The sequence below is a fragment of the Lissotriton vulgaris genome, chromosome 10 (assembly GCF_964263255.1).
Source record: "Lissotriton vulgaris chromosome 10, aLisVul1.2, whole genome shotgun sequence".
NCBI lineage: Eukaryota > Metazoa > Chordata > Amphibia > Caudata > Salamandridae > Lissotriton > Lissotriton vulgaris.
Genome location: NC_141698.1, coordinates 716,206,597 through 716,229,962, shown reverse-complemented (window position 1 = coordinate 716,229,962; position 23,366 = coordinate 716,206,597). Strand labels below are relative to the sequence as shown.

Genomic DNA, 23,366 nt, shown 5'->3' with positions numbered 1-23,366 from the left:
TGAAAGACGTGTTAGTGTCTGTTCGTTTGTTTGGAGCCGCCTCTGTAAAAGGAGCGACGAAAGGAACCTCGAGCTGGGGTAGACTGTACGGCCCCCATAGACTTGGCAGTGTCTGTCTTTTTTCATTTTTTCGAGGGTAATGTCTACTACCGGGACCAAATAACTGGTTTTGGTTAAAAGGCTGGTTCAAAATGGTGGTTTGTACTTCCTGTTTGAACCCCAAAATGCGTAGCCACGCATGTCTCCTAATGACGACACTGGTATTAATAGCTCTAGATGCTGTCTCTGCGGCATCTAGTGCGCATTTGATGGAATCGTTAGATATTAACTTGCCTTACTGTATGAGGTCAGTAGCTTGATCTTTGTACTGATCTGGGAGGTGTTCAAGCAATTTCTCCAATTAGTCGTAGTGAGCGTATCATAACGGGAGAGGAGGGCTTGCGTATTAGCTATGCGCCATATATTGGAAGCCTGCGCAGCCATTCTCTTGGCGACAGACAGAGGTTACAGACCTCGTGGTGGTCGCTATGCGGAAACTTTGCTTGACATTTCAGGCATTTTCGGAACGGAGAACTTTCAATATGGTGTAGGCCGCACTGCGTAGATAGGCCCAGAGGCCCACTTGGATGACCGGAATGTAAACCTTTGGGCTCGAAGGTGCCGCCGTCAATGTCGAAGGCAGGTAGTAATTGTTTTATGAAGTTCTGCACGTCGAAGTTGCAGAAAAACTGTTTCTGGCCGGAGCTGAGAAACTTTCATCCAAACCCAGTGGCGGAAAAAAACTATCTGAGGATGGAGCCGATTCCCATGCGCAGTATTGTCCAAGGGAGGAGTCACCTATCGGGACTAGCAAAGACTTCTTCCAGGAAGACAACAACCAGCAATCATCCGTGCCCAACACCAGGTGGCGATCTAATGCACAGTGTACTATCTGCAGCTCCCATGCCTCGAACATACAGTTTTGGTAGTTAACAAATAAAGGGTGCCACCACAACTGTGAAGGAGCTCAAATGGAGAACCTATCAAAATGTAAGAACCATATTAAAGACCCACTGAGAAATCACAAAGGGAGGAAAAAGGTTAGTCAGGCCCTTGAGAAAACACAACCACTTTTACTTAAACAGGGAAAAGTGATCTGGCAAACAAGGCGGCTAAATGACTCTTCAGAGTTCCAATGGTGCATTCCCTCTGAGCAAAGGAAAGCACAAACTGCAATCCCATCTCTCAGAAAAGACCATCATAGTGGAGGGGGGACACGCAGTTAAGAGGGATCCACAACTTCGTGTGGCAGCTGAAAGAGTCTCAATTGATGCCACTCAATCTTTAAGCATGTAGGTAGGCGGAGGTCTCGGAAATTGGGGTGCAGAACCATTCCTCCTGACAGGGAGGGAAGATTTGACTTGAATGGCAGGCACGTAGTGAAGCGCAGGAGGTGTGCATACCACACCCTTCTTGGACAATACGGGATGATGAGAATTACTAGGGCCTAGTCTTGGCAACTCTTCCTCAGAACCTGAGGAATCAAGGGTATGTGAGGAAATGCGCAGTGCACCTGAAAGTTCCCCTTTTACTGAAACCCGCCCTCCCAAGGCTTCCCTCAACGGATATTGGAGGGCGCAGCACTGTGGGCATTGAGCATTTTCCAAGGTAGTGAACAAGGCCACCTGAGGAGTGCCCAAAGATGTTCTGGACTACCTTTGGAAGAGATTGGCAAAATAACACCAGCTCAGACTGTCGGCTCGGACATTCAGAGACCCCGCTAGGTTATTGGCGGTGAGCTAGATCCCTTGGCAGTACTGACCCTGGATTTGTTGGGAGGGCCATAGGTTACATTTGGGTTTGTGGACCAAAAAACTCAGGTTGAACAGCAGAGGTGCCGTTGGTTGCAGAGGAAGCAACTCTGGCAAACTGGCTTTCTGGAGCCAGTTGTCCAGGTATGGAAAGATGGGGATGTCCGACCAACTGAAATGGGTTGTCTCTACTGCAATCATCTTCGTAAAGTCTCAAGGTGCCCATGTCAATCCAAAGGGTAGTACCGCAAATTGGTAGCAAACAGAGCCCACCACAAATTGCAAGTACTTCCGAAGAGACAGCAAGATAAGAATGTATGGTGTCCCTAGACATGTAGGATGCGTACGTCCACAGTCTCCAAGCTCCAACGGCAGTAGAACTTGAGCTACGGTCAGCATCTTGAACTGCTCCTTTTTGAGGAAGATGTTCACGCTCCTAAGATCTAGGATAATTGGCAGAGGCCGGCGTCATTCCTGGGCACCAGGAAGTAATATGCTCAACAACCTTGGGCCTTTTCCTTTTCGGACACTAGCTCCACTGCTCCTTTGAGAAAAAAGCTGCCACGTCCTGTTGCAGGATGGTCAGATGATTGAGAGGTGGGCAAGACAGGTGGATGAGGAGGTGGGTTGCAGAGTAGTTCTGCTACAGCCTTTGTACTGCCTAACAAGTGGGATTCGGCTGCTGCTGTTGTTGTAGGAGGGACGGTGGGTAGTGGCGGGGACAAAAGAGCCGAAAGCTTCTAAAGTCCCTAGCAGGCAGAGGCTGCACCCCAAAGGATCTTGCAGTGCCTTTGCAGGTCTTAAACCTCTCCAGAGCAGAGTCAGCTTTATCTCCAAAGAGTTGAACGCCATTGAGAGGAAGATCAATTAATTTGGCTTGGACATCTGAGGACAAATTCAACGTCCAAAGCCAAGCATGCTGTTTTACTAAGATGCTGGTGCCCATTCCTCTGGTGACCGAATCCAAGGTATCCAAGCCAGATTTTATGATGAGCAGTGAAGCATTCTTACCATCGGCTAGGACTTCTTGGAAGTGTTTTTTCATGTCAAGCAGTACATGAGGGAGTATCATTTGCCCCACAAAGCATGGTTGCATCTTGGAAGCAAGCAATTTGCATTAAGGGATTTCAGATCTATGCTCCTTGCTGGGAAGACTGTCTTACCCAAAGCCCCCATCCTTTTTTATTCTCTGTGAGAAGGGACTGTTGGAAAGGTGCCACCAGATAGTGCTCCTGCCCTGGAGGCTTGTATAACTAGGCTTTCTGGGGATGGGTGAGAAGTCAAGAAGGCTGGGTCGCCAGGAAATTAACAATACCAGCAGGAGATTTATGAAGAGGAGGGTTTCTCCCATGCTGGTAGTACTGGGTCCAGCAGATCATCGGCTCAGCTGTAGCCACAGAATGACGTAGAACCTCAGTGAGGACATTAGTTTAAGTTTCAGTTGTGGGACATTTCAGATTAAGCACTTCAGCAGCCCTGAGCATCACTTTAGGGGGGTGAGATAACTTTTGAGTAGGTGGTTCAGTGGTATTGTCCATAGCGAGTTCTGGTGAGGTGTCAAGCCCGCTTGCAGAGGGCAGTCCTTGAGGATCAAGGGGTACTTGCATGGGATTGTTGTCAGAAAAGTGCTCCAGTGGGGCAGAGTCAGTTCTGAAAATGTAATGGAGGTCAGGTTTTATACGGCTCCTCTTCTTAATGGCTTGACATCGGAGTGTGACGCTGGTGCCTCCGTATCTAAGGCCGGTGGAGGTGGCACAGGTGGTGATGTTGGCGTCTCTATGGGTGTCATCAAGTGAATTGATGAGTCGAAGCAGTATGGCATTGGATCTACAGGAATGACCCGAAGGGCACACAGAGAGGGAAGCTTTGCAGCTCCGTTGGGCCCAAAGGGGCACAGTGGCCTTTCTGAAAATGGCATATATGGCGTTAAAAAAACACTGCAGGATCGCACTAGGTAGTCGGTAATTGTCTGGGCTAGCGCATAATGAATTGCTGGTGTCAGGGTTGGTTTTCAGTCCACAGGCAGTTTCTATGGGAAGCAGGTCTGCTCAGAGAGATTCTCTGTGAGGATAAGGTCGAGCTACGGCTCCGAGGACAAGGGGAGAGGGAGAGAATTTAGGAAACCTACCTCTACGCCACATCTATCATTTTTTATATTTGTGGTGCCTTTTTCCTGACGGCGTCGATGGAGACCAGGATCAGTGGGACTGTTTTTTGTGGCGTTGATTGCCCAGGCCATAAACAATTTTACCTTGCATTACTTAATGGCACGAAGTACACAACAGTGTTGTGGTCTGAGCCCATACACCATGGACAAATGCATGGGAATCTGTGAAACGCTTATACAGAGACTTTTTTGAAGGAGACATTCTTTTATAGAAGGTAGAGCGTACATAGAATTTATGAGCTACGGATCCACATCAAAGGTGCGAAAAAGGGAATTTCCATTGGTACGCCAGGGAAGACACTACATGGGCTCGTTGTGTCATCTGATGTCTCTTCCGGCATGACTGAATCCAGGGCCCTATACCACTGACCTCGAAGCTTTGAAGTTTCTGGATCCAGTCTGACACCTGGGGTTGTTCTACAGGTGAGGAATCTTCAGGAATAAGTATCCATCAGCAATACCACTACAAGTGGTTATGAAATCCTACCTCCTGATACCGTATTTAAATATGAGCAAACAAAACAAGCTGTGGGCAAAATTCTAGCAAGACTATCGGAATTAACACCTGTGGTACCGAAAAAACCATATCGTCAGGCATGGTTCAGGAGGTGCCATAATTACTCTAGTGAGTTCTCAGGGGTTGCAGGGGACAGGACCATAGATGATGTGCCAGTGTACCGCTACAATGCAAAAGATTTACTCGGTCCCAGACCAATGGCTTGGGTATTTCAAGAGCTACAGAATTTGTAGCACACATAGTAATGGTAGGAAAGGAATATGTTACCCTGTAAGCATCTACTCGTAGCGTGTAGTACTGCAAATTCAAATGCAATACATAATCCCGCCATCTAGTGTTGGGCTTGGACTCTGCAAGTGGTTTTTCTCGATGAAGTTTTATGATCTGCATTGTGTATCGTTTCTCCTCCCTCTCGAGGTATTGCCAAGTTTAACGGCTCCTTTGTTAGATAATGATTTTTCCGCTTGCCATATACGGAGTGAGGGTATAGTCTGTTACGTTAGTATTTGCTGTTGAAAATGCTTTAGTTGTGTGTATTCTTCTCATCATCTAATGTCTGCCAGGGAGGCGGGAGGTGCATGTGAATCTGCAGCACTACACGCTACAAATAGATGCTTTCAGGGTAAGTAACCTACTCCATTTATAGTATGTGTTGGCTGCAGATACACATGCTATGCTGAGCCCAGTCCCTTCACAATAAAGATTTTTAAGCAAGCACCCCTAAAGCAATCCTCCTAGTTTCCTTGTGGTTACTTTGTATTGCATTTAAAGGCAAATTACTTACCACAGTCTCTTCCAAGCCCTTTAGGTCTTGCCTGGCTTGCTCACGCCTGTCTTGCATAACTCTGCAGATTAGATAAAAACATAAATTTGCTATAAATACCATTCAAATTATACATATAATACGTGTGTAATATATTTGCGGGGAAACATTCAAATCACACAGAGTATTTTCCATAATAAAGAAAAATCACTTTTTACGGTCTTTCTCAACTACATTAATTAGATCCCCTAATTGTGCCATGATAAAGTGAAGTCTGTTCCCTAATAAACTGACCCTACCCTAGTATTAGCCTAGCCTATGTGGCCCACTAAAGTATACAGAAAAGTGATAGATGGAATGCTTCAATTAATCTCAACCACTGGAAATTACTCGGTTTGCATGACCCTCCTCCAATGGGAACAGTCCAGCACGAACTGCTAGCCCAGGTCCTCACTCACCTGGTACACAAGCAACCCAAGACCACTTTCCCCCCAGTTTCATCGTACTCCTTTAGCATGTGTGACCCTCTGGTTGCTCTATGTGGGCATCCTTAGATTTTACCAAAAGGCTGTTGCTAGATCACAGGAAAATTCAGGGGGTAATTTTTCTTTGTTCCAGATAATACCTAAAATTCTTGAGTACGAACCATTCGATATGAAACCGCACACAATAATTCTTCAAATGTATAGCTTCCACTGAAAAAAGAATGTTAAAGTATGTTATAGTTAAGCAATTAAGAAATTAAAAAACCTGGAAACTAGCATTTATGGTGGAAATGCATTAAACTAACAGTCCACCTTAGGTTTTTTTCTCCATTATAGTGTGCCTAGATCATACAATGGTTCGGGTGTTGGCTGTAACTGGTTAATTTGACACTGTTAGTTTTTACTCTGCTTAACCACAATGTCCTTTAGCATACTCATTTCATAGAATTGTTGTGGCTTTGTTGTGCAATATTTTGCTTTAAACCCTGTGTTAGTGCTTGTAGGAAGCTGGAATTTTGTTGCAATCATGTTGTTCCCCCACCATCTTTTGCCCCATTATTTTACTTCTAGATGCTGTTTTTCAGTTCTGACAGTGCACAGAAGCCTGCTAACCAGACCTCAGGGCCAGTGCTCTTTCCCCAAAATCAAGTTAAGTCTAATTGTAACCCAATTGCCATGGACTTTAGCACCCCTGTAAATCCCTAGTAAATGGTACCCCTGGTACCCAGGGCATGGGAACTAAAGAGGTTCGGTAAGGGCTACAGCATGTCTTATGCCCACACTCACTGTGTGCCATGCCAAAGTCACTGCATGTAATATATGCAAGTCACCCCTACAGCATGCCTTGTAGCCCTAAGGTAAGGTGCATTATATTACATTTGAGGATATAGCTGCATGAGCCGATATGCCCCTATGATGTTTAGTTCAATTACTAGATCGTCCAAGTGAACAGGGAAGCCATCTTAAGTATATGTACTGGGAACTGGTCAAAACGAGTTCCCCAGCTACACGATGACTTCATTAAAACCTATAGTGTTGGTATCAAACACTATATCTTAATAATTATGTACTGATGCCAGTACTGAATTATGACATGCACCCAGAGGGAACCTTCAAAGTGCCCCCTGAAACCTAACTAGTCTTCTAGTGTGGTGGCTTACTGGATGCTTCCAGCCTGACACATGAGACGTATTTCTGACACCCATCATGAGATCATGACAATGCCTGCTCTGGCATTAGGTGATATCACAGCGTCCGGCATGAAACCTAGTGAATCTGCATATTAAGGCCAGAGGCTTCAAAGCCTTTGCCGCCTTTGATTTCCGACCAGGGCTTCCATCAGACTTGGGAATGCCAACTCCCTGCCCTGATGCAAGGGAAATTAGGTATGCAAGGAGGTGTGTTGCACCTCTAGGCTAGTTACACCGCTAAAGTGGGCTGCCTGAAGTGAAGATGAAAGGAAAATGCTACTTACCAGTATGCATCTGTTCTTGGCATGTAGAGCTGCAGAGTTGCACACTGTGCATAGATCGCATTTGAAGTCTTGCATGGTGCACTATGGAAATGCAAGAGGCCATCATCCCTATGAGTTGCATGAACACTCGTGCTAGAAGGGAGTGTTGTTGCTGAAACTTTGTCAGAGTTTGCATTCTGGCTATCCTTGCTGGAGTGGGATAAGCTAGCGCTGTTGAGGTGTTTATTGTGGCACCGAGGCACTGTTGTACTTTGGATGGTTGTAGATGAGACTTGGTGTGGTTTATTGTGAACCCCAAGTTGTGGAGCAGTTGGATTGTGGCATGAGTGTGTTCAATGCATTGGTTTTATGAGCTGGCTTTTATGAGCCAGTCGTCGAGGTACAGGAAGACATGGATGTGCTGTCTTCGTAAATGCGCTGCCACTGCTGCTAAGCACTTGGTGAATACTCTTGGTGCTGCTGTGACTCCGAATGGGAGTACTTTGAATTGATAGTGCTGCCCGTCTTTTACAAATCTGAGATACTTCCTGTGAGCCTCGTGAATGGGAATGTGGAAGTATGCGTCCTTGAGATCTAGAGTAGCAAGGAAGTAGTTTTGTAACGGGAGCGGAAGGACTTGTTGGAGTGTGACCATGTGAAAATGGTCTGACTGTATGTATATGTTTAGCGGTCTGAGGTCCAGAATAGGCCTTAGAGAGCCGTCCTTCTTTGGAATTAGAAAATATAGAGAGTAAACCCTCTTGTTTTGTTGGTGCAGAGGAACTGATTCTATTGCACTTTTTTCTAGCAGAGATACTACTTCTTGTTTTAACAGTAATAGATGTCCTTTTGACATTGGACGCTGTTTGGGTGGTATGTTTGGGGGGGGCAGATGTTAGTTCTAGACAGTAACCTGACTAAATAATTTGTCGCACCCACCTGTCTGATGTGATGTGATGTTGGTCTAGGCAGGAAGGAATTGTTGCAGTCTTGCCCCCACAGGAGTGGAATTTTGGAGGGGAAGGGGAGGAAAGTCATTGGGTAGGGGTGGAGGCAGAGCAGGAGTTGTTAGTCTTGCACCTGCCTTTGTTGTTGTTACCCCTGTAACCCCCTCTCTGGTAGCCTTTAGTGAATGTGGATTGGCTAGGGGTTTTGTAAGACGTGGAGGGACTTTCCGAGGAGTAGCCTCTTGTGTTGCCTCTGTATGATGAGCGCCGAAAAGAACGTCTGGGAGCTAGCTGCTGCAAGGCTCCCATAGATTTTGCTGTATCTGTGTCTTTTTACATTTTTTCTAAAGACACGTCAACATTTGGGCCAAATAAATATGTCTCATCAAATGGCTGATTAAGGATGGAGTTTTGTACCTCAGGTTTAAAACCTGAAATACGTAGCCAGGCATGTCTAAGTAGAAGGGTGCTGGTATTGATTGCCCTAGAGGCGATGTCTGCAGCATCTAGGGCACAACAAATGGAAGTATTAGTAATATTTTGACCTTCCTGTAGAAGTTCATTGGCCCTATTCTTGTATTTGTCTGGTAGATGCTGCATTATGGACTCTAGTTCATCATAATGTGCCCTGTCATATCTTGCCAGCAATGGTGGGTGTTGGCAATGCGCCAGATGGTAGCTGCTTGTGACGCTGTTCGTTTGCCGGAGGCGTCTAGAAGCTTAGATTCTGGGTCACCTGATGTCTGAGAATTAGCACGTTTACGTGCATTAGACACTACTAAAGAATCTAATGGTGCTGGACCTTTAATGTAAACTGGATCTGTAGGGGCAGCTTTATATTTTTGCTCAATGCGAGGGTTGAGGACCCTAGATCCTTAAAAACCTCTTTTGCGTGCTTGATGACACCTTTAAGCATTGGCAAAATGGCAGTAGACCTCTGTGTGTTATCAAAAATGTCTAATAGGAAATTTTTCTCCACCGCATCAGTGTGTAAGTCCATCCCGTGATACTGGGCAGCTCTTTGGACTAGTAGGTTAAAACCTATAGTGTCCTCTGGTGGGGAAGGTCTGGAAGGGTATACGTCTTCTTGTGGGACGTAAGGCACATCAGGGGTGTTGTAAGCATCCCATGGATTAGGTGACTGAGGGGGACTATTGGTCCCTGCTGGGTCATGTGGACCCCCACCTGTGTCATCAGAGTCAATGTCTACATCATCGTCTGGATTAGTGGAGGTTGGAGGTGAATGATGTGGTGGAGGAGGGGAAACAGTATGGGGAGGTGGTGGAGAAGGGACCCTTAATGGAGAGGTTGCAATGTCTCTTCTTTGGAGGAGGCGGTGGTGCTGGCGCCTCAAGTGGTCTCTTTTTGGAGCTAGGAGTCAATTGACCAGTCTTCGGATCCTTTACAAGAGTTTTCTGATTAGGATCTGGTGTAAAAAGTTCTTCTGAGTAGGGCAGATCCTTCGGCGTCAACGTTTTCGGCTCCGTAGGTCTTTTCGGCACCGAGTGGGTAGCTGGTCTTGGGTCTTTTGGTTTAGAAGTGTGCCCTTTTTAAAATGTCTTTTACCGGAACCTGTTTTTTCGGTTCCAGGTGTTTTTTCGGCTCCGAAGCATGTGAATCTGGAGCTTTAGGTGTTTTTTTTACTCGGCTCCGAGTGCGGTTTCAGCACCGATGAGCCGCTGCCAGTCTTTGGCCCTGTGTGCGTAGGTGTCGGAGCAACTGTCGGCGAAGTTGAGGAAAATCGCTTCTTCTTCGGTGTTGGTATAGGATCGGCACCGGGAATAGGCTGGCTCGAGCCCGAGCCGCCTGAAGGCTTAGTAGGCTTCTTTGCCGGGCCCGAAAGCGGGGCGTGGGAAGCCGTCTCTCGGTGTGCACCCGGGCCCGAGGGTGAGGGTGTGACCGAAGCCTTTTTTTGAGGGTGTCGAGGAAGGGTTGGGGTCTACAGTCTTACTTGCGACCCGTTGAGCTGGAATGATGTCCTCGAAGTCGGAGTCTTCGCCATCTGAGGAGCTGGTACTCTTCGGCATGCTGGTGTTCTGGCACGTCGACGCCCTTTTCGAAGATGTCGTCGGGGATCGAAGCTGACGAGCAAGCCATAGTTCTTCGAGCTCGTCGGTCCCGAATCGTTTACTTGGAGCGGAATGAGGCACAAGTGGAACAGTCTTTAGCCTCGTGCTCCGGTAAGGGGCAAAGGTTGAACACCTCATGTAGGTCGGTGTGGGGAAACTTCGACCCACATCGAGGACACTTCTTGAATGGCGTCCTTTCCAGGAGCCAGAAAGTAAGGCCTAGGTAGGCCCAAAGGCCTTCGTCGACAACCGGAATCAAAGACTTCAAAGTAGGGAAGAATCGCGTTGATGTGGAGCGCGATCAAAACAATACCGTCGAACTGGTGAGGATTGCGCGTCAAAGGAAATTCGGTTCCAAACACATCCGAGCACAATGGCGGAAAAAAAACAATCTGAGGATGGAGCCGATGCCCATGCGCAATGTGGTCTAAAGGAGGAGTCACCTATCTTGTGACTTCCAAAGAACTTTTCAGGACAACAAAAAACTGCAAACATCCGGGCCCAACACTAGGTGGCGATCTATGCACAGTGTGCAATATGCAGCTCATATGCCTCGAACATTAGGATTTCACCATCTTGGTTGTGGTGAAATTAGGAACTCTGGGACAGGGTTATGCCCACTCCCTACAGGAGGTGGTCATATAGGGGGGGTGTAGTGACACCAAGGGGTAAGTAGCCCATTGGCTACTGCACTTCACTCACCTTGAAACCCCGAAATTGAGTACTTAGGTGGCACCCTGACCGTAGGAACTCTGATTCATTCGACTGAAAAAAGAAGGACAAAGAAGAGGCAAAGAAGCAAAAACTGCAGACTGCTGGTGGACTTTGGTGGCAAACTTGGCCTGCTCACTTGCACCTGTCCAGATAATTCCAACAACCCGACTCGTCCTGCAGCTGTGCATCCTCCAAAAGCCTTGGGGAGCCTCCAGCATTTTGCCAAGCTGCCAGCATCTCCCTTGAAGTGTATAAGCCAATTCCCTGCAGCCCCCAACCACAGAGTCCGGTTCACCATTTTGCTGTTCACTGGATCCACCGATGCAGCAGCCACCCAGGAAGAGGTCACCATTCTCCTAGCGGTCAGATCTGTCTCAACACAAAGTGAGAAGACGCCAGGACCAACCGGAGCTGCCCTGCACCAATACTCAGTGTAACTGACCCCTTGCAGCAACCAAAGCTATTTTGAGTCCAATCCAGACGCCAAATCCACAGAGACCGAGCAGCTGTCGAGGGACGTCAGCACCACAGAGAACAGCATAGTGAGTGCCCAGCTGACCTGATTTGTTCCCTTTTGAAGGTCTCACCAAAAAACGTGGGTGCCTTTAACACACTGGCACCAGCTGACCAAAACCCTCTACACCAGAGCACACCTCGCCCGGGTCCACGACAGCCGACATTGCTCCCCTTCTCCCAGGGTCTCCACGAATGAAGTCCCCATTGGGATGTCTCAGACTGGTCTCCAAGTCCCCTTCTGCATCCTCTTTATAGGTGTCCACCCCCACTTTTCATGAGGTGTAGCGTGCAAGGCTAACAACCCGTTCAACATCTGTGCATACAGACACTCCAGGGTAGGTAAACTTGAACTGCTTGGTGGTACTTAAGACCTTGGGCCCCTAGCACCTTAAGTCCTACATGGGACCCCTGAGATTTGTTTGCAAATTCCTGTATGCAATATGCAATATATGTTTCTTTCTCCATAGGAAATCATTACCACATTAAGACTTATTTAGGTGAAATTGTTACTTAACTGCAAAAATAATACTGCAAATTACTTACATATTAACGAAGTTCTTGGTGTTAAAATATTTTTTTTTTAAACTAGTTATTTTTCTAAATGGGTCGCTAGTTTCTTCTTGACTGTGTGTCTCGTTTATTAACTCTGTGTTTTCAACAAATGCACTAACACCACCCTATGATAAGCCTAAACTGCTCACCCACACTACCACAAACGAGAGCATTTGGTAATTCAAGCCCCGTTAGCCAATAAGCATACCTCGTTTTAGAATACTAGATAAAAATCCAGTTTCCTACGGTGCTCATTTAGTTGGTGTTTATTTTAGCTCCATGATCCCTGTGCTGTTATTGGAGATACAGATATTGCTCAGGTATTGCATTCACCATCTTGTACATCAACATACTTCTGGCATTTGCTGACTTCAACTGATAGGGCGGTATGCCTACCTTGACCTGCTTCAGCCTTTGTGATTCTTGAGCCATCATTACCAAACTTCAAATCAAACAAAAAATTCAACCAGTGGGATTTTAATTAAAGGTTTGACTATGCTGCTCTCAAATTGGTTCTCAAATTTAGCACTATTTTTAACCATTTCTACATTGTGGAACATACCCTTAACTGCTGCAGAGAGCGAACATTTAGTCTATATTTAGAATGTGAAAATGCAGCATTTGGGTCCTCTAACCCAGACTATAACGTTACTACCCATACTCTTAGGTGGACACTCTTTCCACCTGCAAATTACTCATCTGTTGAATAACCCCAGGTGTGAGACCAGATCTGGAAATGTCAAAGCTCTTTGATACCAGTTGGGGCGCAGGCTTCATGTTAACGCTGGTAGCAGTGTCTAGGGGCTTTACCAAAGCCATATAGTGCCCACTCTGGCACAGCACCGTCAGTTTCTGTCCTTTTTTTCATGGCTTTGTTGCAAACAGATGGAGTGATATCGACCAAATACAGTGCAATTCTAAAGACTGACAGGAGCATTATTGCTCCTTCCCCTGTATAACTATCCCATCAAACAGAGAGGAGGGCAGGATCGGTAAGGAATGGACAATTAGGCAGAGTATCCACCAGAAGGAAAATGCTACTTACCAGTATGCATCTGTTCTTGGCATGTAGAGCTGCAGATTACTACACTTAGCATTAGCTCGCCACCTGGTGTTGGGCTCGGATGATTGCATGTTGTTGTCGTCTTGGAAGAAGTCTTTGTCGTCACAAGATAGGTGAATACTCCCTTGGACGATAGTGTGCATGGGCATCGGCTCCATCCTTAGATTGTTTTTCGCCATGATAGGAAATGATGGAGTTAGTAGAAGTAAAGAAAAGGATGTCCATGCGTGTGCATCTAAGTAAAATAAAACTGGAACAGATACAGGTCTCGGGGAGGCGAATAGTAATCTGCAGCTCTACATGCCAAGAACAGGTGCATACTGGTAAGTAGCATTTTCCGTTCGAGGCATATGAGCTGCAGATACTACACTTAGCATTGATTGTACAGCAGTGTCTCCCCTAGCGGTGGTCATCTGTATCTGTTGCAGTAGTTTGACAGAGTTTTAAGGACAGCTTGGCCTACTGCTGCTTGCTGCTTGGCTTGCACATCAACACAGTAGTGTTTAGTGAAGGGGTGTGTTGTAGACCATGTTGCCACCCTGCATATGTCCTCTAGGGGGATGTTTCCTAAGAAAACCATAGAGGCTCCTAGTTTGTATGTGGAGTGCGCTCTAGGAGGAACTGTTAATGTACGTTTTGCTTTTTGAGAGCATATTTGTATACATTTCACAATCCATCTTTCAATCCACCTTTAGAGATGGGGTTGCCTTTATGAGGTGGAGAGAAAGATACAAACAATTGTTTTGTTTTTCGAAAAGACTTAGTTCTAACTATATAGTAGAGGAGAGCTCTTAACATCTAGTGTGTGTAGAGCCCTTTCTGGTACAGAGTCTGGGGTTTGGAAAAACACAGGTAACTCTACAGATTGGTTTAAATGAAAAGGAGTAATGACTTTTGGAAGGAATTTTGGATTAGTTCTTAAAACCACTTTGTTAAGATGTAGTTGTAAAAATGGTTCTTGTATTGTGAAAGCTTGTATCTCACCTACTCTTCTAAGAGAGGTAATAGCAATAAGGAAAGCTGTTTTCCAGGTGAGGAATTGCAGTTCACATTTATGTAAAGGCTCAAAAGGGGGTCCCATGAGTTTTGGAAGAACACCGTTTAGGTTCCACACTGGAGAAGGTGGCAAACCTGGGTGGGATGATTCTTTTTAATCCTTCCATAAATGCTTTAATTGCAGGTACTCTTAAAAGAGACAGATGTTGTCTGTTTTGTAAAAATGCTGGTGCAGGCGTATGGATGAATATGCCAAGTTACACCTTTTTAAATGTAAAAGGTAGCAAATGATATTCTGGATGGAAGCATCCAGGGGGTCAATTTGGTTATTGTTGCAATAAATGGCAAATCTCTTCCATTTAGCAGCATAACAAGCTCTGGTAGTAGGTCTCCTGGCCTCTTTAATGATGTTCATACAGTCTGGTGGTAGGTTAATATAACCAAACTCTAAGACTTCAGGAGCCAGATCGCCAGATTCAGTTGATTTGGGTCTGGATGTCGGATGTCTCCATGGTTCTCTGTTAGCAGAGATAGCGTCAGTCGTAACTTTTGGTGTGGAACTAGAGAGAGTTCTAGCAGTGTGGTGAACCACGGTTGGCATGCCCATGTGGGAGCTACCAGGATTAATTTGAGGGACTGTTGTCTGAGCTTGCGTACTACTAATGGTATTAGTGGTAGTGGCGGAAAAGCGTACGCAAATCTGCCTGACCAGTTCATCCATATTGCATTGCCCTTGGACAGCGGGTGTGGAAACCTGGCGGCGAAGGTTGAGCATTTTGCGTTTTTGTGTGTGGCGAACAGATCTATGTCTGGATGACCCCACTTGTGGAAGAATGGTTGAAGAACTTGCGGACGTAGTTCCCATTCGTGAATTTGTGTCTGCCGACTCAACAGATCTGCTATCTGATTGTGAACTCCTGGAAGGTGCTCTGCCAACAGATATGTTTTGTGGAATGGCCCATCTCCAAATGTTTTGGGCGAGCTGGGACAGGTCCCCCCCCCCTGTTTTTGTATATAATACATGGCTGTCATGTTGTCCATCCGGATTAAAACAGCTTTGTTTTGTACTTGGAATGTTTTGAGTGCTAAGAATATTGATAGCAGCTTTATATGGTTGATATGGAACAATTTTTGTTGACTGTTCCATTGTCCTTGAGTTGTATGATGTAGGAGATGGGCTCCCTATCCTGTGAGAGGAGTCTGCTGTGAGCACTAGTTGTGGAACAGGTTTGAGGAACGGCCGCCCCTTTGTCAAGTTTTTGGTGTTCCACCACTGCAGAGAGCGATGTGTGCGGCTGTCTACCAACACCAGGTCTGTTAGTTGACCTTGAGCCTGGTTCCACTGTTGTGCTAGACATTCCTGTAACGGACGCATTTGCAGTCTTGCATATGGTGTGATGAAGATGCAAGATGCCATCATGATGCCATCATGCCTATTAGTCTCATGAACGAAGCGGAACGCGAGCGGGACGAGACCCGGACGAAGCCCGGTCAAAGGGCGGTCCCTCTGAGTACCTCAGAGGCCGAGGAAGGATGGAGCTGGGCCTATCCCCTAAACCTTGTGATTACGTGCAATATTCGTGAGGGCAGTTATATCATACTTAATTTGTTGAACCCTTTTTGAGGTGCTATTGTATTTTGGAGCTTCAAAGCTCACATTATAATAATGACTGCAAAGAAACTAAGGTCGGGGAGAATTCTAATGGGCAGAGTATGCTCTAAAACTAAATCTAACCCTCTTAAAAATAAGAGTAGTCTCTCAAATCTCTTAAAGGGAAACTGTCAACTATTCAGTTTGTGGGAACGGGGTTCGAATAAAGCGGCTCGGCCAACTCCGCCGCTGGCTGATAAGGCTGAAAACTGCCAGGATAGGATAGCTACACAACACGCAAAGGTCTCTTATGTTCCTGAGAGATTATCTGAGTCAAATACAAATGAAGAGGTGAAACCTTATACTAAGGATGTAGCTGTCATTGCTTCATTGCCCTCAAACTCTTCCTGTCCTCTCGTGAATAATCCTAACATTAACTGTGTACAGGCTTTAGTATATGATACCCCCTCCAATCCCCCTATGCTTTCTCCCAAACCTGGCCCCAGTGGGTCTAATCAAAAATTAAGCTTATCTTCTCAGAGAGAAGATAAGATTAATAAATCCATACCCTCTGAAACAGACTTGGAGCTTTATAAACGGTATGTTTCCGATGAGCCTAGTAGGCTGTCCACTTTGGCAAAGACTCCGGCAACATTCGTTCCTTCTGGTCTTGAACTTTACAGCAGTACACCTTCTAACAAATCTATTGCCAATAGTACTTCATTGAGTCCCGTTTTAAATTTAACAGGCCTTGACGATTCCAACCCTGTTAGTTCTGACAAACCTATTTCCGAGTCTTTGATCTCATTGGAGTGCTTGTTGTCATCTATTTTATCTTTACTAGAGAAATTTGTAGGGGGCTCAGATTGCGTCTTGGAAACGGTAACTCAAATTTTAAAAGTACTATTAAATAATCGCAAGGAGAAGGTTCCTCTCTCCAATTCTGACGTCTGTTTACCGGAAGACAAAGGGCTGAATAATACACCGTTAGAAAGTGTATCTGTCCCCTTGGAGGTTTCCCAATCATCCAGAGTTGATAAAAAGCTGATCTCCCCTATACATATCCTTGCTTCCAATTGTGTAGTGGAGCACGACTGCCCTTTAGTCGAAGTCCCGTCCACTCAGAGCGCGAAACTGGATAAGGAATGTTTTGCGATTTTCAACCAACAGAAGGTCAAAGAAAATAGAGCAGCTGTGGGAACGACTGTTAATGGGGGAAAAGAAAAAATGGGGAAATTAAATAAGAAGGGAAGAAACAAAAGGAAGTTAATTCGTAGGATTGAAAAAAATAGGCGGAGGAAAATTTTCTTTGAAATCCAGCAGGAAACCTCTATTAAAGATGATGTGGTTGAGGAGCCCCTAAGTGGTGTCAAAGATATGGCATTGGTCTCAAAAGTACTTCATGACCGTCCCCAGTCTCCATCCCTAGAACCTATTATTATTATTTCCAACAAAAAAATGCCATCCCCGCCCAAAATGCCCTTTAATCCTTCTTCTAACACTGTCCCCACGGGTTCTAATGTTACAAAGGATGGATGCCAAGTTGTTAACCCCTTCGATGCTGATGACGGCCGGGAGCCGTCATGGCACACAGCGCTCGTGTGCTGATGACGGCTCCCGGCCGTCATGGCGCCTACCTGCGGGAGGAGGGCTGCAGCTCCACCCGCGTGTCGTCGATTTTTTTTTTTTTACTGCGGGAGGCAGGGGAAGACCTTCCCGTGCCTCCCCCACCCGCCCCCTCCAACGTCACTGATGACGTCAGCGCGCGAGCCGCGCTGACGTCGGCACTTGTTTACTTTCTGTTTCCCCACCGGTGGCCGCCATTTCCAAGCTGCGCCTCGGTGGGGAAACAGGTACGTACAGCGATCTCGCTGCAACAATCTTTCTTTGCGAGGCACCGGGGGACAGAAAAGGGTTTGCCTTTCCCCCCGGTGCCTCTTTTCTGCATTCCTGCTGCACGGTCGTGCAGCAGGAATGCAGAATAGTCTGATTTTTTTGTTTTTTTTTGGGATTCCTCTATCGGGGAGCGGCCCCTTGAGCAAGGGTCGCTCCCCCAGGGGTGCATATTGTTTTACTGTGCTTGCCCCCCCCCGGGGGGGGGGGCAGGAGATATATTGCTGATTTGTGTAGCCCACTGGACCACCAATGCAACATTGTTTGGGGAGTGGCCCCTTGGGCAAGGGTCACTCGCCTTGGGGGCATGTTTTTGGCGATCTGCCCCCGTGGGGGGCAGATCAAACAACGCTTTTTGTTTTTTTGTAGCCCACTAGGCCACCAGGGATGGGGCAGGAGATATATTGCGGATTTGTGTAGCCCACTGGACCACCAATGCGACATTGTTTGGAGAGTGGCCCCTTGGGCAAGGGTCACTCGCCTTGGGGGCATGTTTTTGGCGATCTTCCCCCATGGGGGGCAGATCAAACAACGCTTTTTGTTTTTTTGTAGCCCACTAGGCCACCAGGGATGGGGCAGGAGATATATTGCGGATTTGTGTAGCCCACTGGACCACCAATGCGACATTGTTTGGAGAGTGGCCCCTTGGGCAAGGGTCACTCGCCTTGGGGGCATGTTTTTCGCGATCTGCCCCCGTGGGGGGCAGATCAAAAAACGCTTTTTGTTTTTTGTAGCCCACTAGGCCACCAGGGATGGGGCAGGAGATATATTGCGGATTTGTGTAGCCCACTGGACCACCAATGCGACATTGTTTGGGGAGTGGCCCCTTGGGCAAGGGTCACTCGCCTTGGGGGCATGTTTTTGGCGATCTGCCCCCGTGGGGGGCAGATCAAACAACGCTTTTTGTTTTTTTGTAGCCCACTAGGCCACCAGGGATGGGGCAGGAGATATATTGCAGATTTGTGTAGCCCACTGGACCACCAATGCGACATTGTTTGGAGAGTGGCCCCTTGGGCAAGGGTCACTCGCCTTGGGGCATGTTTTTGGCGATCTGCCCCCGTGGGGGGTAGATCAAACAATGCTTTTTGTTTTTTGTAGCCCACTAGGCCACCAGGGATGCGTGAAAGGAGAGTGATCCCTCGAGCAAAGGTCACTCTCCATTTAGGCCCCACTAGATCACCAGGGATGTGTGTGGGGTGTGGCCCCTTGGGCAAGGGTCGCTCCCCAAGGGGGGCATATAATTTTACAGTGTCTGCCCCCCGGGGGGGGAGGGGCAGGACATATATTTATGTATTTTTGAGCCCCCTGGACCACCAATTTTACTCTGTATGGGGAGTGGCCCCTTGGGCAAGGATCACTCCCCTTGGGGGCATGCTTTTGGCTGTCTGCCCCCGTGGGGGGGCAGATCAAGCCATGCTTTATGTTTTTTGTAGCCCACTAGGCCACCAGGGATGGTTATAAGGAGAGTGTCCCCTTGGGCAAGGGTCACTTTCCATTTTGGCCCACTAGACCACCAGGGATGTGTGTGGGGAGAGGCCCCTTTGGGCAAGGCTCACTCCCCAAGGGGTGCAAATATGTCTATGGTGTCTGCCCCCCTTATATTTTGTATTTTTCTGCCTGCCTGAACCACAGATTTTGTGTTCTATAGGGAGTGGCCCCTTGTGCAAGGGTCACTCCCCTTGGGGGCATGTTTCTGGCAGTCTGCCCCCTTGGGGTAGGCAGATCACGTCGGTATTCTATTTTTTTGTAGGGCCCACTAGGCCACCAGGGATGTTTAGAAGCAAAGTGACCCCTAGGGCAAGGGTCAGTATCCATTTGGCCACTAGACCACCAGGGATGTGTATGGGGAGCGGCCCCTTTGGGCAAGGGTTGCTCCCCAAAGGGTGCAATTTATTTTGGTACATTGAATGTTTGATAATGTATTGGCCCACTGGACCACCAATGAAGCCATGTGTGGGGGGTGGCCTCAAGGGCAAGGGTTTCTCCCCTTTTACAGGGGTGAATATTTTATTTATACTCTTAGGCCCACTTACCCCTTAGCTTTTTTGGTGTATTGTGTGTTGACTGGTGCATTATTTCAATATGTGATTGTAATGTTTTTTCTTCTCCTTTTTATTGTAGTGTAAAGCTTGTGATTCCTGTTTGTGGTTTTGGCAGTGGTTGTTCTGCAGTTTTGCGTATTTGCATTTATTTGGTAAGAAAAACATTTTTGTAGGGTTTACTTCAAATGAGTATTATTGTTATGCATAAATGTCTTTTTTTGTAAGTGCTGTCATAATGGCTGTATTTCTGTTTGTGTTCTGAGCATGAAATTAATTGCGATGTTTTTTGCGTTGTTTTATGTGTAATTTGTTTTTTTACCTTTTTCTTTTTTAGTGGGATATTGTTGATCCTTTCCGTGTCTGTGCAGAGTAGGTGGTGCTGAGTCTAGCTGCTTCTGTCAAGTGAGTGGTATAGTGTTGGAGTATATAGGTCTGTGAGATAAAGCAACATTGTGTTTATTTTTTTTTTTTCAAAGGATTTGTGGTTCACGTGTTTGACAAATAATCTTTTTTAGTTAGCATTATGGCTAGCCGTAGAATGACTGCTCAGCAGGTGATTAGTTTGCTTCTTGAATCTTCCTCTGAGCTGGATTATGAGACTGACAGTGCGTCTGAGGGAGAGGATGATTCAGGCAGTGAGTTTTCTCTCCACATGGAATCATCGGATGATGAATCCAATCTCAGTGCGGACGAAGTGCCTGTTGTAGAGGAGGAGATTGATGTGCCGATGCAGCAAGAGACATCTGGCTTGCAACCTGGTGCTTCAAGCATTCCCATTGGAAGTGCTGGACTCTGGGTTGATCCAAAAATGGTGCAGCCGGTGTTGTCTGACTTTACTGGTTATGCAGGGTGTAAAGTGGATTGTGAAAATTTCTTGCCTATACAGTTTTTTAAGTTGTTCATGGATGATGTCTTTTTGGCTGAGATTGTTGAGCATACTAATTTGTATGCGGAACAGTTTTTGAGGAAGAACAGTGCCAAACTTAGGCCCCACTCTAGAGCTACCCGTTGGACTCCCACAAATCTGGATGAGATGAATAGGTTTTTCGGTTTGACTTTTTTGATGGGCTTGATAAGGAAGCCTTCCCTGGCTTCATATTGGTCTTCCAGTCCCTTGATGGCAACGTCTATATTTCCTGCAGTTATGACTCGTGATAGGTATTTACTTTTGCTTCGTATGCTGCATTTCGTTGACAATGATTTGGCGTTGCCAAGAGATCACCCTGACTATGACCGCCTTTTTAAGATTAGGCCTGTTATTGATCATTTTGTAGATCGATTTTCAGAGATCTATTCTCCAGGCAAAGAAATTTCTATTGATGAGTCTTTGGTCTTGTTCAAGGGTCGTTTACTTTTTAAGCAGTACATTCCTAGCAAGAGGGCACGTTATGGAATTAAGCTGTATATGTTGTCTGAGAGTAGGACAGGATATGTCTCCAATTTACGTGTGTACACTGGTAAGGATTCCACTATTGACCCCCCTGGTTGTCCGTCCACTTTTGGAGTGGCAGAGAAAATTGTCTGGGATCTTGCTAGAGGACTTTTTAACAGAGGCCACCATTTGTACCTTGATAACTTCTACACTGCTTTGCCATTGTTTAAGGAGTTGTTGAAAGTAGACACTTTTGCCTGTGGCACAATCCGCTCTAACCGTAAAGGTTATCCGAAAGAGCTTGTTTGCAAAAAGCTTCAGAGGGGACAGTGCAGTGCCTTGCGTAGTGATGAACTGCTAGCTGTAAAATTTGTCGACAGGAGGGATGTGTACATGCTGAGTACCATCCATGATGAAAGTACTACATCTATGCCTGTTTGGGGTGCTGTTGCTGAAGTGCGTAAACCTGTGTGCATTGTAGACTACAATAAGCACATGGGTGGTGTTGACAGAGTTGATCAGAGGTTGGAACCTTACACTGCTATTCGTAAGTCTTATATTTGGTATAAGAAGTTGGCCATCCATCTGTTCAATTTAGCAACTTTTAATGCTTTTGTTGTGTTCAAGGAGTGTTCTCCTGCGTCAAAGTCGACTTTTGTTCAGTTTCAGGAGTCTGTGATAGGCAGCCTTGTTGTTGTGGAACAGGCACATATTCCTAGAGTCGGAGTGGTGGAGGAAGTGGCTAGATTGCGAGATCGCCACTTTGCTGATTACATTCCTGCCACGCCCAGAAAAAACAATCCCTGTAAGAGATGTAAAGTCTGCTATCGAAGAGATGTGCGGAAGGATACTCGTATGCACTGTGCTGATTGTCCTTCTAATCCTGGGCTTTGTGTGCCCAGATGTTTCAAAATGTATCACACTCAAAAGAAATTTTGGGAGCTACCGTGAGTCTAATGGTGTACTGCCTGGTCTGTAATGTTTTTTATTGGTTATTCAGTTGCATCTGTGGCATTAGTATTTTGTTTTTTAGTTAATGCTGTTTGTAGTTGTAGTTTTATATCTAGTTCCAAATGGTTTGTAATTTTTTTCTTTGTTATTAAAAAAAAAATATTTGGCGGTGTGCATGGATTGGTGTTTGGCTGGCGGCGTGCATGGACTGGTGTTTGGCTGGCGGCCTGCATGGACTGGCACTTGACTGGTGGTGTGTCTGGACTGGTGCTTGGCTGGCAGTGTGTGTGGATGGGCGCTTGGCTGGCGATGTGCGTGGGCTGGTGCTTGGCAGGCGGTGTGCGTGGGCTGGTGCTTGGCAGGCGGTGTGCGTGGACTGGTGCTTGGCAGGCGGTGTGTGTGGTCTGGGGCTTGGCAGGCGGTGTGCGTGGACTGGTGCTTGGCAGGCGGTGTGTGTGGTCTGGTGCTTGGCAGGCGGTGTGCGTGGACTGGTGCTTGGCTGGCGGTGTGTGTGGAGTGGCGCTTGGCTGGTGGTGTGTGTGGAGTGGCGCTTGGCTGGTGGTGTGTGTGGAGTGGCGCTTGGCTGTCTGTGCATGGAGTGGTGCTTGGCTGGAGGTGTGTGTGGAGTGGTGCTTGGCTGGTGGTGTGCGTGGAGTGGCGCTTGGCTGTCTGTGCATGGAGTCGTGCTTGGCTGGCGGTGTGTGTGGAGTGGTGCTTGGCTTGCAGTGTGCGTGGAGTGTTGCTTGGCTGGTGGTGTGTGTGGAGTGGTACTTGGCTGGTGGTGTGCGTGGAGTGGCGCTTGGCTGTCTGTGCATGGAGTGGTGCTTGGCTGGCGGTGTGTGTGGAGTGGTGCTTGGCTTGCAGTGTGCGTGGAGTGTTGCTTGGCTGGTGGTGTGTGTGGAGTGGTACTTGGCTGGTGGTGTGCGTGGAGTGGTGCTTGGCTGGTGGTGTGTGTGGAGTGGCGCTTGGCTGGTGGTGTGCGTGGAGTGGTGCTTGGCTGGTGGTGTGGTTTGCTAGGTTTCCCTAGGTGCCGGCAGAGCTAGGGTTCAAAAACAAAAGGTAGTCTCTTTGCCCAAAACGTGCACAATTTCACAGAAAAATTGAGTTGTGACCACGTTGCGTTTTGCACTGTTTCCTGTCGCAGCCACTATGCCTACCCAGGCAAGTGAGGTACCATTTTTCTCGGGAGACCTGGGGGAACGCTGGGTGGGTGGAAATTTGTTGATCCACGCAGATTCCGGAACTTTCCACCACAGAAATGTGAGGAAAATGCGTTTTTTTTTCCAATTTCTTAGCTTTGCAAGGGATTCTGGGTAAGAGAACCTGGGGGTAGGCAGTCGAGTGACCCCATCCTGAATTCCCCTGGGTGTCTACTTTTCAAAAATGTATAGGTTTGCTAGGTTTCCCTAGGTGCCGGCAGAGCTAGAGTTCAAAAACAAAAGGTAGTCTCTTTGCCCAAAACGTGCACAATTTCACTGAAAAATT

The 23,366-nt window shown here is 46.8% G+C and overlaps 1 protein-coding gene across 1 annotated transcript in view; it reads right to left on the bottom strand.

Moving 5' to 3' along the window:
• Window positions 1-23,366, bottom strand: part of KIF5B (kinesin family member 5B) — an 862,770-nt gene that overhangs the window by 164,853 nt on the left and 674,551 nt on the right. Inside the window, exon 21 of the mRNA XM_086941550.1 lies at window positions 5,259-5,319. Coding sequence (XP_086797676.1) covers window positions 5,259-5,319 — 61 coding nt within the window. The remainder of the gene's footprint in view (window positions 1-5,258; window positions 5,320-23,366) is intronic.